General features: G+C 34.7%; 1 protein-coding gene across 1 annotated transcript; it reads right to left on the reverse strand.

The window, feature by feature from the left end:
* Positions 1-6,680: 6,680 nt before the first annotated feature.
* On the reverse strand, positions 6,681-9,730 carry LOC143627157 (transcription factor MYBS3-like). The gene is made up of 3 exons (XM_077097047.1): positions 8,993-9,730; positions 7,941-8,149; positions 6,681-7,226 (listed from the first exon to the last, which is right to left on the reverse strand). The coding sequence occupies exons 1-3, from the start codon at positions 9,291-9,293 to the stop codon at positions 6,681-6,683; spliced, it is 1,056 nt and encodes a 351-aa protein (XP_076953162.1). The 5' UTR covers positions 9,294-9,730.
* Between the last annotated feature and the right edge of the window lie 4,322 nt (positions 9,731-14,052).

The raw sequence follows: 14,052 nt of genomic DNA on the forward strand, positions 1-14,052 counted from the left end.
ATTATGTTTTGATTGGAAAATGATTACACATGTGTTCAAGAAAAATGATTTCGTACTAAAACCACGGATACTTCTTTAGTGTTTTAATGGGAAAACGATATTTACACTATGATACAAAACTTGTGAACTCGCCAACATCATGCTAAATTTTTAAGTATGTTTTTCAGGTACTAATAATGACATCTGGGCTAAATCGTTGTCATGCGAATCGGGCATTGGTTACCATGATAGAAGGCGGTGAAACCATTGCCATGCGATCGGACGCCAACCACTACGACATAATGTGATAGATTACAACATTATTTTAAGTTTGGACTTTGTAACTTACTATCCAACTCGCCGTCAAATGTGTATGAAATGTTTGTGGTTTTCATATAAACAAGTTGAAAGTTTTGAAACCGCGCTCAAAAACTCGAAACACGAGTAAACTCTTTGAAACGGCGACTTGGTCAATAGAAAAGTCTTCATCAACTCCATCATCTTCTTCATCAGCATATTCATTAAAGTTTAAAACAAAGTGTGTATACAATATACACATATATACATTATCATGTACCTTAAATTGGTAGTGGATAGCGGTGAGGCCAGGGATATGAGTGACTGGAAAAGAAATAACATTGTGCCACACCGTCTTGAATGACAACATTGTTAAATGTGAGGATGTGGTGTCATGGGAATAACAGATCAACGGTCAATCGCGTGCTAAAGAGGGTGGCATGGGCTCTCAACTCGTCAACAAGTGCGTACAGAATGTTTCCAGATTTCATATCAAACAAGTTGAAAGTTTTGAAACCCAGCTCAAACACTCGAAACACTAGTAAACTCTCTGAAACGGCGATGAGGTCAATAGAAGTGTCTTCTCCGCATCTTCTTCATCAGCGTATTCATTGAAGTTTAAAGCAAAGTTGACAATGGTGTTGTCATGATCTCTAATCATTGTTACCATGTTTAAAAGTGCATTTTCATGATCATGCTAGAGCTCGTGAATACCATGCTAGAGCTCGTGAATACCATATTGCAGGTTCCTCTCGCGTCGCGTAACTCGAGAAAGTTGAGTCTACCAAGGATATTTCGGAGACAGTCGTCTGGAAGGTGAAGAAAGTGTCAAACATCATTCGGATTCTCCTCCTCCATACAATAATCAAAAAGCAATCAGTTACAGCGTAAGTGCAAAATGTCATAAAAGTAAAAGTAAGTGATTACCGTAGTGTTAAACCGAGCAGAACAAGAATGTAAATATAAATCTCAATCAACAACTTCAGAGAAACCCTATTTCAACGCTGCAAAGAAAGAAAGTAGTCCATCTCCAAATCATTATATCGCCGCTGTGCCGCAAGTGCCTCTTTAATCTATTTACTAAGATCAATCGATGAGATATCTGATTCATGTCGTTGACGGATGGGTTGGCAAGCTGCTGGGACGACGATGGGCCTGCCTCACCTGCAAGGGTCATGTTTCTTTATCACGCGCTTGGGTCGGGTCTGCATGGATGGGTTGGCAAGATAAAAGACCTAATTGTAGGATAGAACACTAGCTAGGTATTGTAACAGATTGTTAATTGTTAATCAATTTCTTACTGACTTATTAGTTGTTGATTGGTTGTATCTTATCTCAGAAATTAAATATGTAGTTTGGTTTTATGATGTTTTTACACAAAGCAATAAAGTGTTTTTTGTTTGGAAAAAAAGAAAGAAAGTAAAGGTGAGAGAGTGAAGCTGTGTTTGTGTTTTCAAACCCTGATTGCCCAACCTCAAGCCCACTCCCAAGCCCGTCTATTCACAAAATTGAACGTTGTGTTTATTAACCATTGCTAGTGATTCCCTTGCGGCCATTACTGTTATTTAGACACGTTGTGTTTATTGACCATTGTCGTCTTTTTTTTATTTGGAGTTGCAAGCTTTTGGCTTATCTTATGCTATTATGCTTGAAGAAATGAGTATGGTAGTTGAAGACTTGAAAAACTGAATTGAAGGTGAATAGTCATTCTGATGAAGTCAAATCATATGTCAAATTAGGTCAACTACCATTTAAAAGTAGGTTTCAGGAACCTTATAAATCAGCATTTGGAAATTTTGAGGCATGTATTACCATTTACCCATGTTAATTATGGGCTAACACTGAAATAAAAGAGGATAGAATAAAAGAAGTTTGAAACATAAGAAGCAGCATGTGCAACCAATAAAAGTTACAAACTATATATACACAAAAAATTTTTGAAACTTAAATATTCTGAGTTCGGGTGTAAATGAGACGAGCCAAAACAGAGCTCGACTAAGCCCGAGCTTAGCTTGTTTTAACTTACAAAAGCTCGAGCTTAACTTGTTTTGGTTTGTTCTTCGAATGCCCAAGCTCGGATCGTGAGTTGTTTTTTAAAGCTCGAGCTCAACTGGTTTATTGTTTACCAAGTAATTTATATACGTTTCTTATTATTTTATATATACTGATAAAAACCATAAGCGTGCTTAAACTCGTGCAGTGTCTTAAATAAGCCAAAGCTTGGCTCGATCTCTTTTGTGTAGTGTGAAATTAGTAGTTTGAAGTTCAAAATATATAGGGTCGATAGATAACTAAAAGGATTTTTGTTTAAAAAGGTAATATAAAATCAAAGATATTTTTCCTTGCGTATACACCACAACAAACCGAAGGAGAGAACGAAATGGTGACGGGCAGCGATGGAGCAGTGGCGACAAAGATAACATGGAACGAGAGAGAAAAAAGGTTTGAAACAGAATACCAGAAAGCGTACTTACTACTTCGAGTACGAGTTAATTAATAATAGTAATAATAATAATAATAATAATAATAATAATAAAGTGATGGGTATAACTCACACCTTTGTTCCGTCAAGTGTGTATGCAATTGTTTTGTTCTCCGAACATTTAAACATATCTAAAAAGCTACAGCTACCAGCTACAGCTTTCGGCCACCAGCTAATTTTGTCAAACATACCTTAGAAGTCCAAAAGAGGCAGAACTTAAAAACACACAATGTCAAAGCTCGACAAACCTAAACGAGCTTCCTGTATAAGGCTCGAGCTCGGGCTTTATTATTTGAGGTTCTAGCTCGAAAAAAGTTTTGACTTATTTAGAACTTTTTATCCATTTAAACTCTACTTGGTGTTTGACTTTTGTTACTATAAGAAGATTTGTCCTTGCGTCTAAACACCAACAAACCTACGGAGAGAAAGAAATGGCGACAGAGCAACGGCGGCGACAAAGATAATATGGAACAAGAAACAGAAAAGGTTTGAAACAGAAGACAAGAAAGCGTACTTACGCCCTGTTCTTGAGTTTTTCTTAAGGAGGGAAAGGAAATGAAAACTAAGGATAGTTGAAAAATAGGTGTTCGTGAGTTTTTTTTTAGGATGGAAAGGAAATGAGTAGAAGGAGTTAGGAGGGATTAAATTGATCTATTTTTCCAATAAGTTATCCTCCCATTTTTGGGATGATTACTAAGGATAACAACACCTAATTACAATATTACCCATTTAATAAAACTTCTATCGACCTTTTCATCTGCAGCTTCTTCATCTTCTTCATTAGCCTATTAGGTCAAGAACAAAGTTTAATTGGACTGAAATTTCAGTCAAAACAAACTGAGACTGAATCGCTGTTAATTACAAACTTTTCTAAATTAAATTAGGATGAAATCCTAGGATTCACCCACTTTACTTTAATTGATGAAACTGAAACCCCAATTATACCTAAACGGAGAAATGATATACGAAAAGAAAAGGATGCAATAATAATAATATGTGATGACGTAATCAGGTTACCTACAACTTAGTAAATTAAATAAATTTCTAAAGCATAAGTTTGTAAGGTCTTTTATCTTGTTTGTATTTATTTATGATTTAAAAAAGTTATTGAAGCTTCTTTGATTGGGATGCAGATGGTATGGGTTTGGGTGGTTTTGAAAATGGGTATGGGTTGTTTTATAAAAACCAATTTGGTTATTGAAAAGAGTTTTGATCAAAATGGGTTTGGGTGGTTTTGAAAAACAATTTGTTTATGGTCAAAACGGGTCTTGACCAAATTGGGTTATGACCAAAATGGTTCCGAGTTGAACTTTTTTGAAACTAGTTGGTTGCATTTCTTGTTAAAACTAGTTGGTTATTTTTTGGAGACGATTGCTTATTAAAAGTGTGTGTTTGTTTTTGGATACGATTGCTTATTAAGGATGAGGGGTAAAATTGTAAAAGTGTTATTTTTCTTTTCTTTCCATCCAACTTAAGAATATAGTTATCATTTCCTTTTCTCTAATTTCCTTCTAACTCATGAACACACATAATTAAAAAAAAATTCATATCTTCCCTTCCCTGTGTGTCAAGTTACATTCTTTGATTGCTACGATCAAATGATCTTCGTTTGTGAAGGTCTAGAGATGCAAATGAGCCGAGCTGAGCACAACTAGGTTCCAGCTCGTCTCGTTTAAATTTATGATAACGTGTCGAACTCTTTTATTAAAGCTCGGGCTTGGATTGGGCATGGCTCGTTTATTCATTAATTTACATACTTTTTTTTTAAATTATTTTTTATATATTTTGAGAAAAAACTTAAATGAGACTAAGCTCGGCTCGTGCTTATGAAGTACCTTAAAGGAGCCAAAGCTCAGCTCGAGCTTGGATGTGTGATGTGAAATTAATGCATAGAAGTCCAAAAGAGGTGTAAAAATTAAAAATACACAAGGCTCGACAAGCTTAAACGAGCTTCCCATACAAGGCTCGGGCTCGATTACTAAACGGGCTTAATTTGAGGCTCGGGCTTGGCTTGAGCCTTGAGCTCGAAAAAGCTCGGCTCGTTTTGAGCTTTTTCTCAAACCGAGTTTGAGTAGTTCGCAACCGGCTTGGCTCGTATGCACCCCTAAGTGATTTGTTAAGATTATTGCTAAATATTTTAGTGTAATTGGATTGACTTGTTGGCAAATGTGAATGTAAGGAGGTGTGGATTGATTGAGCTTGTTATGATACAAAGTATTAGAACTTCATTGATTCTTAGGAGTCAATGCCCCTTGACGGGTCCTGGGGCAACGCCATTGAAGGCAGGGTCCAAGGGGTAGCTGCCCCTGGCTCGAACTGTGAAATTCGGCGATGGTTGCTTCATTAGAATTTTTAACTTCTGGGTTTGTCACATGTGAAATTCGTAGTTAATAAGGTGCAATTTTAATTAAAATTTGGATTTTAATTAAAATCTGGATTTTAATTGTTAACTGTTGAAGGCAGATTCTGGAATTTGCCATTTATGGATAACAATCACAGATAAAGATTAAGAAGAACCAACTGTTAATTGACAAAATGAGCTCTTTGATTGATTATTGTTTGGTTTTTGGTGTTTTGTATATATTCAGGACACTTTTCTAGCCAGAAATCCAGCTTGGAAATCGGTCGTATACTCTGAAGATCTCAAATCTAGCATTTGAAGCTTACAAATCATCGGTTATCTCGGGATTGCTTGCTTAGTGTTATTAATAATAAACTTGCTTTTGATGCATGTTGAATAAGCCAATGACCATATGTTTGTAGCACATAAAAGTTATTTTATTTATACATTGCTCAAGGATATTGTGTACAATAAAGTAAATGACTGAATGCCTTATAAGATCAATAGATAACTACAAGAATCTAAAGCAGCTATTGTATACTTGTATCTGAAAAGTGAAAACATTTGTAATCATTATATTGTTATTTTGGCTTTAAAAAAATGTCCATGAAAGTTTAAATTTAGGGCAAAACTATTTCCATATTTTTACATGTTATCAGAATGTTACAAAAGATTCAGAATTATGAACTCAATAAATAAAACAAACCAAACACGTAAATAAGGCTTATCGGGTAAGGGTTCATGTCCACTGTGAAAAAAAGTGTAATAATTTAGGATTAGAGTTAGATTTTTCGTTCAAAATCGAGTATAAATGATATGTTGATATTTAAAAAAGTTGCTACTGATGTCATACAGTTATAACATAATAACAAAAATACGCATAAAACTCTATTTTCGACACTATAAAACCGTATATTTTAAGACAAATGTATTCGAGATAAATATATGTCATAGCAACATATTTAAAGTCAAGCATTAATCACATCAATTAGATGCTAATTAAATAAGCCAGCTATCATTCTATCAATAGTCATTTTTCGGCTTACCTGTGGCTATGACTAATGCTTTTAACAGATCTAGAGATTGCTTGTACTTCAACTCTTCAAGTATGACTGTCTTTTTGGTTAGTAACTCATTTACAACTCGGTAAGAGCATTCACATTGGAGTCCATATAACTTTTTACGCCTGCGTTCAAGCTAAAGATAACTTGCTCGTTTTCTCACCTAAATTAATTTTCATCGTTAATTTCTGTTTTATATTTATAATCAGTAATGTGTTCACGTCTAAATCTTTTTGAAAGCATAAAATGAAATGACAATTTGAGACCTTTTTAACGACTAGATTCGCACTTTCGGTTTCAGTCACACATGTTTTAAGCTTAATACTAAATCAAGTAGATGACTTTGCTGGTTAGTATATCACAACTTACTTTATTTGCTATTTACTAACATTATAAAATAACCCACAAAACAGGCATAAAGTTAACATCATTGTATACGTAGTATTTTCTGGTCTGATGAAACCATTACAAACATAGCTAAATCCTATAACATAATATTAAACAAAAACAAACCGAAACCTTAAACAGCATGTATAGGATTATGCTTCGAATCAATATTAGAACTTTGTGCGCCGGGATTACTTGCATGAAACGCAGATTGTCGTGCCAGCCCTCCAACCAGTTTCAGTGAAGCTGGTGCACCGTCACCGAGTGACTCTCCTAAAGTCAACTTTGACATGCCAACAAGATCATCCACATTGATCGGGCTCTTTGAGTGAACCGCGGTTGGTTTAAGAACTTCGTGAGACTCGGTTTTGACCGATGTGGGTTGGTCTTGGACCGACCCTGGCCCGGGCCAGTAGGGGATTGCGACTGGTATGAGCGGAGACATGTAGGTGGGAAACATAACCGGGTACATGCATTGTGGACCCTCAAAATTTGCAGGTGCAGGTGCGGGTGTCGGGTCAACAGAAAAGTCAACCGTGTTTGAGTTTGCAGAATCCATTGACTCGCCTTCGTCTTCTTCCTCTTCGAGTGTCGGTATGGTTAACGGGTTGTTTACAGATTGAATCTCGGGTTGTGACGGGTTCTCACCATGAGTAGGCACCATATTAGTGTCTGGAGACTACACAAATTCAATAAAAAAAAATATTAAAATAAATTAATTAAAATCATGATGTATTAATTCTCAAAATCATAAGCAAATCCTAAGGCTACCCGTAATGGGCGAACCCCCCCCCCCCCCCCGGCGGGGGGCAATATTTTGTCGCCGGCTTGTAACGTTTTGTTAATATTATTATATTGTGTTTGTGAGAGAGGGATATATATATGTGTGTGTGTGTATATATGTCTATAACACCATTACACCCCAAAAACAAATTCCTACCATTTGCTGACTGGGCGCCACGTGTCAGAATCACTACGCATAGCCTAAATAGTAATTACAACCCAATAGCCCATTTCAACCAAATTAATTGTGAATTAATTATTTGGGTTTTGTTTTATCTCAAATGGGTTAAACAAAAGATTTAGAATTTTAGTTAAAAGAATATCTGTCATGTTGAAACTCGAGGCGCACAAATCGGGTTTTGGGCCCAACCCGGTTCGGGTTGGTCAATATTAGTCAAAATCCGGGTTCTGGCCAACCGGGTTTGGTTAAAACCAGTTTTTGAAGGTAAAGACTGAGCTTGACCGATTTTACCCGATTCGGGTTGGTCAACAAAAGTCAAAACTGTTGGAACCGGTTTTTGAGGGTGGGTCAATTCGACCGGGTTCAAAGGTCAAACCCAACGGCCCATTTTGACTCGCTAGCCCAACTCGTCAAACAAACGATACTTACATCATCGGCTACAATATCAAAAAGACTGGACCGTCTTTTTCGCCTAGAAATATTGCTTTGCCTTATGAAATACTTTTGCGCATGACTTGCAACTTGAGTCGGTGTTCTTGTAATCACATAGTTTCTAGCAATCCCGCGCCAATCGCCTTTCCCAAGCTTTTGTAAACCTAATAAAAACATCCTATGTTCTTCCTCTGTCCATGGAACACCTACAAACAAAACAATACAACACATCTCTATATTAATTCATCATCAAAAGCATTAGTCATTATTGTCATCAATTGCAATTTAAATGTTTATTGGAATCAAAAACAAAAAAAAAAGAAAAACATATAATTGCAATAAACACATGTGCCACAAATGTGTGCATAACTTTAAATGATTAAACATCAAACTTTATTGTAACCATATACAAGTTCATAATTATAGCCTTTATTAGTGCTATTAGAACAATGCTTACCTATGATTCAATCATCAATACACATTCTTGTGGATAAGACACCAATTTGATAACTCTAGTAGTCTAGTTCAAACATAATTAATCAACACTCATTTTTTAAAAATTTATCAAAACACAAAATTTGGATCAAAATTAGTGGTGGGCAACAAATCAAATCTTAAACAAAAACCGACAAACTAACTGAACAAACCGAACCAAAAAACGACAAACTAACCGAATAAACCAAACCGAACATTCATATTTTCATATACCTGTATATTTTATACCTCCATTTCATGTATTTCATAAATTTTACCCCTAATTTGGTTTTGGTTATTAACTGCCAGAATCGAAAACCGATTATTAAACCGGAAAAATTGAACCAAAAACCGACAAACTGACAAACTAACCGAATAAACCGAACAGATAAACCTAAACCCGGTTAGTTAATAAGATAGATTAACCAGTGGCTTCGGTTTTCGTTTCGGTTATGACTAATAACTGAACCAAACCATCCACACCCCTGATCGAAATGATCACTCCAAACTTTTGCATAATCGAATAATAATAAATAACAAATAATAATAATAATCGATATAACCAAAGTTACAACCTTTTTTCCTCTCACGTCCAGAAGACGACCCGGCAACAAAATCCTCCGACCCGTACCCGTCACCGGCGGCGTTATGATCCGGCGTATCACCCGGCGAATCAAGATCACCACCACCGCCACCGGAAAACCCATTCAACAAATTACTGCTACCGGATCCGGAATAGTGACTCAAGTTACCCATACTGGCACTCTTTCGGATCGACCCATCAGTTATCCGGACCCCAAATAGCTTCACACCTCGATTCGGACAAGTTCTTGAATTGTGTCCGTTATTACTGCAATGAGAACATCTTCTCGTCATAATAATTACTGGGTTGATTGTAAATTGATGAATTGGGTGTAAAGATTGGTGCTTTTGATGGGTTTGATTGATTTGGGATTTGGGTTTTGATTGATTTTGGTGGGTGTTTAATAAAATTGGAATTGGAATTGGATTTGGATTGAATGAAGAGTTTGATGAAAAGTAATAAGGAGAATAATATAAGCCAGAGATAGCTAGCTAACATGATCCATTTGGGACATAAATGCTGAGTAAATACTATGAACCACAAGTCTTGAGTTTTGTTGTGTCCTTATGGTTTTAGTGATTGGCATATGGAGTCCTTGTATGTTGTGTCAACTTGGATGGTTGGATTAGGCTTGTGCAAAGTAGGTTCGGTTGGGTTATGAGGGGTTAAACATAAACATGATCATAACTGAATGGTTGGTTAACTGTCGGTTGTGGATTGGTTTCATTTAAGTTTGGTTAATTGTTCTATGTTGTTTTTCTTTATTTAACCTGAAAATGACTCGGTTACGTTGTTCCATGCTCGATTAGGGAGTTATGAAGCTGAAGTATGTCAGTTTCAAGTTTGGTTATGGTGTTCCAGACTATGTCATAAATAGTTGCAACATAAATTTAAATGTTCGAAGTTGGAATATGGAGATATAAAACATGGGAAGAGAGTTATAAAATTTGGAAAAACATAAACATACAAGGTTTGGTTCGGTCTTGGAAAAGTCGGGTCAAGAACATTCATTAATTGTAACCATAACTGAATGGTCGGTTAATCAGACTCACTGAAGCATAATCGTCGTTTTGTTTGGTTATGGTTAATTTTTGTTAATATTCTTTGTTAGCAGTTTGGTTTTCAGTTATGGTTCGGGTTCTTGCTCACCCCTAACTAAGATCATGTTGACGTCTAGTGCAAGTAGTGGAAAGAACCTCTTGCATAAATGCAAGATAAGAATGTGTGCATCATGCCTAAGTCGACCTGATACCCTCTTGGACCTCACGCATGTAAAAGAATCATGCATGGGGTTTGTTTGTAGTTATATGATGTTTAATATAAAAGGAGGATGTATTTTCCGTGAAGGAGTCACGAAAATGATAAAAGATACATTGAATTCCATATTAAGATGTCAAGATTTGTTATATGATTATTATAGTACAAAAGTAAAATCTAGCACTTGGTCGGTGGATATACCCTGCTATGTTTCTAAATTTGACATTAGTTGGCTATGCGGGTTATGTTTCTAAAGTTGACATTATTAGTTGGCTTCACTAAAATGAACATAGCCCGTTAGTAAGTTTAGTGGTCAAATTGGTTTCATTACAAGGCATGATAGATTAAGACATGCCTATACGTTTACTGATCTTGTTTCAATGTGAGAAATGAGTAGATTAATCCCTATAAATGAAGTTGTCAAAATCAAGATAGTTCAAATGTGAGTTAAGATAGAATAAAAATATAACTATCTGTTTGAAAGATTGGTACATACTAGTTAAGATTAGGTACCTAAACTTATATCCAAGACTACAAGAGTGTATGCATGCATGTTTTATGACACCAAATCAATCATTCATTATCCCTAGATATCATCCGTGTTTTCTTATTTTATTCATACATGCAGCGAGTCATCCACCATTTTTTGTTAATTATATTTTACATATTTGTTTCCACCATTGAGATGTATGGGTAGTCCATGAATCATTCATCTCAATGTAACTTAACTTTCTTAAAAAAATAAAAATAAAAGTTGTAATTGCATTATTGTGTTTATTCTACTTGTTGGCGGTTGTTTTGTTTATCAAACAACTCATTATTTACTCTGCATGTAGTAGTGGCGAAGCTTGGACTGAGACACCGGGGTAGCTCAAAATTTCACAAACGAGAGGGGGGCGGGCTCAAGTTTTCGGCCTAAAAAAGCTAAAATTACACTACGTATAAAAAAAATTCAACCGAAAACGGATAAATTTGCACTACAGCGCAAAAAAACAGGGGGGCCGGGTCCCGGGCCCCCAACTATACTTCGCCAATGACATATACTATACCCTGAAAATCATCACATGCACTTTACATGATTTAAACACGCATAATCACTTAGTTAGAGAGAACACCATTTCATCACCAAAATTCTTAAAGAAAAACATATACTTTGCTTGTTAGAAAAAAAAATATATATGGATCACACTTTTCTTTTTCGTCTTTTTCAAAAGGTGAGCAATAAATGTCCCAAATGTCACTGCCAACAAGATATTCAGATAACAAAATTAATGGATAAATCAAATTGCAGGAGCACCACGTTTTAGGGTGCATTGTATGAGGCTGTGTTTGTCGACACGTGGGATATTAACATCCGTTGCTTACATAGAAGTCAATAGTACTACGAAATTAATGCTTTAAATTATATATGGTCTTTGTATTTTTATGATATTTAACTCTAAAATAGGAGCATGTATGGCCCCCGAATTGAGGTCTAGTCGGGGCAGTATGGGAGCACTGCCTCCTCTAGCTTTGGACCGAGAAATGGATTCAAGATTTGCGGTTATCCCTGAATCGTTTCCAGATTTAGTGAACTTTTCCATCACGCTCGTCATGCAGGTTGAGAAGTTTTTAGTTCATAATGTGCATTTTTGAAAGTTAGAGAAAAATCTAATGCGACACCTACATGGCATTTGGAGAGTTTGGGGTCTATATGCTCCACCGTAAGTCAGTTAAAAGTTATGCATCAAAGATTTTTTGTGTATGTATCAAGATGTGCGAAAAAGTGAGTGATAGAGTTTGTTCTCATGTAAAATGTAGCTTTAAAAGTAAAAATATAATATGTTTAAATAAGTTTAATTACTAGTTAATAAAATTTAAAAATTATACTATTTGATGCATTCTATTTCCATTTGTATCTCATAAACGTATTTATTAAAAACCAAGTAGTAGAAAGATGCTAGAACAATAGCATAAACATGACACTAATGAGTAATGCCATTCAAACATTGTGGAAATACAAAACACTATAACACCAAAGATTTCGTTATATATTAAGTATCCGCACAATTTATTATCCGTAAAAAGACAGTTGCTTTAGTCTCTTTACAATATATACCAGACGAGTATTAGTGTTGTTGAATAATTTGTCATTCTCCATCTTTCAGATACACCATAAAGTACCTACTATAATTATGTGTATTGCTTTCTTAATCGGTTTTGAAGTCCCTCAACAAGTGATCTCCCATAGGGTGGATTTATACTAATGGGCTTATTATTACTGTACTATAATTGTTTAGCTAAAGTTAAAATACCAATAATTGGTGGAAATTATATTTATGGGAAACCGTGGTAGTTGGGATCTATTTGTTTGACATAAACACATGACATCTTATCATTTACTATCTTATCATAAAACTTTATCCAATTTTATTTCGACACTTGGCTTCCTTTTTCAGTTTTTTAATATCAAACGTCAAAAACGAACATATATCTTTACCTTATTCTTTGCTTCTCATTTTTATGTTTCACACACATATACGCTAGGGATGTACATTATTTATCCCTTTAGTATTTTGCAGTTAAAGATAAACTAGGATTTAGGATCTCGCGCTTTGCGGCGGGACCACTAAATCGAACAAAAAACATACATGAAAACGTTAAACCAAGATTGCGCAGTGAGTCGACACGAAGTCAACCAGTATCAGGTTATGACATCGGAGTTAAACAAAAGAAATAAACTCGTCAATGCCAAATTACAACAAATCATCACATGTAAAACAAAAAAAAATCCGGCACGTTACTGCTACGAACCAACGCAAATTCGATTAGTATCAACAGTGTCAACACAGATTCTTAAACATAAATTAGCAAGCAAAAAAATATTTTAAAGGTGCGTTATCAAACGTCGAAACGTGGTATAAAACAATGTGACAATGGGATATTTTAGATCATGAAAAAAGTTTCGGTCATTGTAAAAACGTACTATAAAGAAATAAGAAACCAAAGTTTAAGAAAATCGTTTAACCGACAAATAAATATGTAAAACTAATACTTGTCCAAAAATATTTAAATACATAGTTTGTATAGATAATATAATTAGTTGGAAAAAAGGTAAAATAAATAAAATTCACTTTTATTTATAGGTTAGTAATTAATGATTGTAATAAGTATAATATTAAAAAATTAAATAGTAAATTGAATAGTGTAATTGTGAGGAGGAATGAATCCTCTTTTTAATATATATAAATGTACACTGTATTATATTTACTTGGGTTAAATTTTACTTATTTTATATATGCACTTGGGTTCAAGATAAATGTACACGTATTTTATATATATATATATATATATATATATATACACACTTGATTTTACTCTTTATATACAATTTATCCATAACTTTAATATTGATTATGAAACTTGGTAGATAAAGAATTTAAAAGATACTGACGACCACCTTCAGAAGAAAGCACATCATATGTAAGAAAATTTCATGACCAATGAAACCCTTTTTAGATAGAGTCAATGTTTCACCCTAACCACTTACACCGGTGATGATTGACATCATCAACATTTCTCTTTAAGCTTATGCTTCTTTAAATATTATTTATTTATCAAATAAATTTAAACATATAATTTGAGATAATAAGCGTTAATAATGTGAAATCATCCTCATTAATACAAGTATGTAAAGCCATATAAAAATAGACAAACTTTATGCTCGAGTTTTCGACTTATTCTTATAAAAGAAAATCATGCAAAGTGTTTTTAAAACAATAAGAGATCAGTGTTGTCACTTTATTTACGAACTAG

Source organism: Bidens hawaiensis, unplaced genomic scaffold, assembly GCF_021521415.1.
Source record: "Bidens hawaiensis isolate Kalapana, Puna unplaced genomic scaffold, B.hawaiensis_p1.1 tig00004599_1, whole genome shotgun sequence".
NCBI lineage: Eukaryota > Viridiplantae > Streptophyta > Magnoliopsida > Asterales > Asteraceae > Bidens > Bidens hawaiensis.

What these genes read in the sequence shown, in the direction of transcription:
- LOC143627157 (XM_077097047.1), bottom strand. Translation starts at nt 9,293, where the DNA reads ATGACGAGAAGATGTTCTCATTGCAGTAATAACGGACACAATTCAAGA. An exon ending in TGGACGTGAGAGGAAAAAAG is followed by an intron (nt 8,150 to 8,992) that starts GTTGTAACTTTG and finishes TTTTGTTTGTAG; the next exon opens with GTGTTCCATGGACAGAGGAA. An exon ending in TTGATATTGTAGCCGATGAT is followed by an intron (nt 7,227 to 7,940) that starts GTAAGTATCGTT and finishes GAATTTGTGTAG; the next exon opens with TCTCCAGACACTAATATGGT.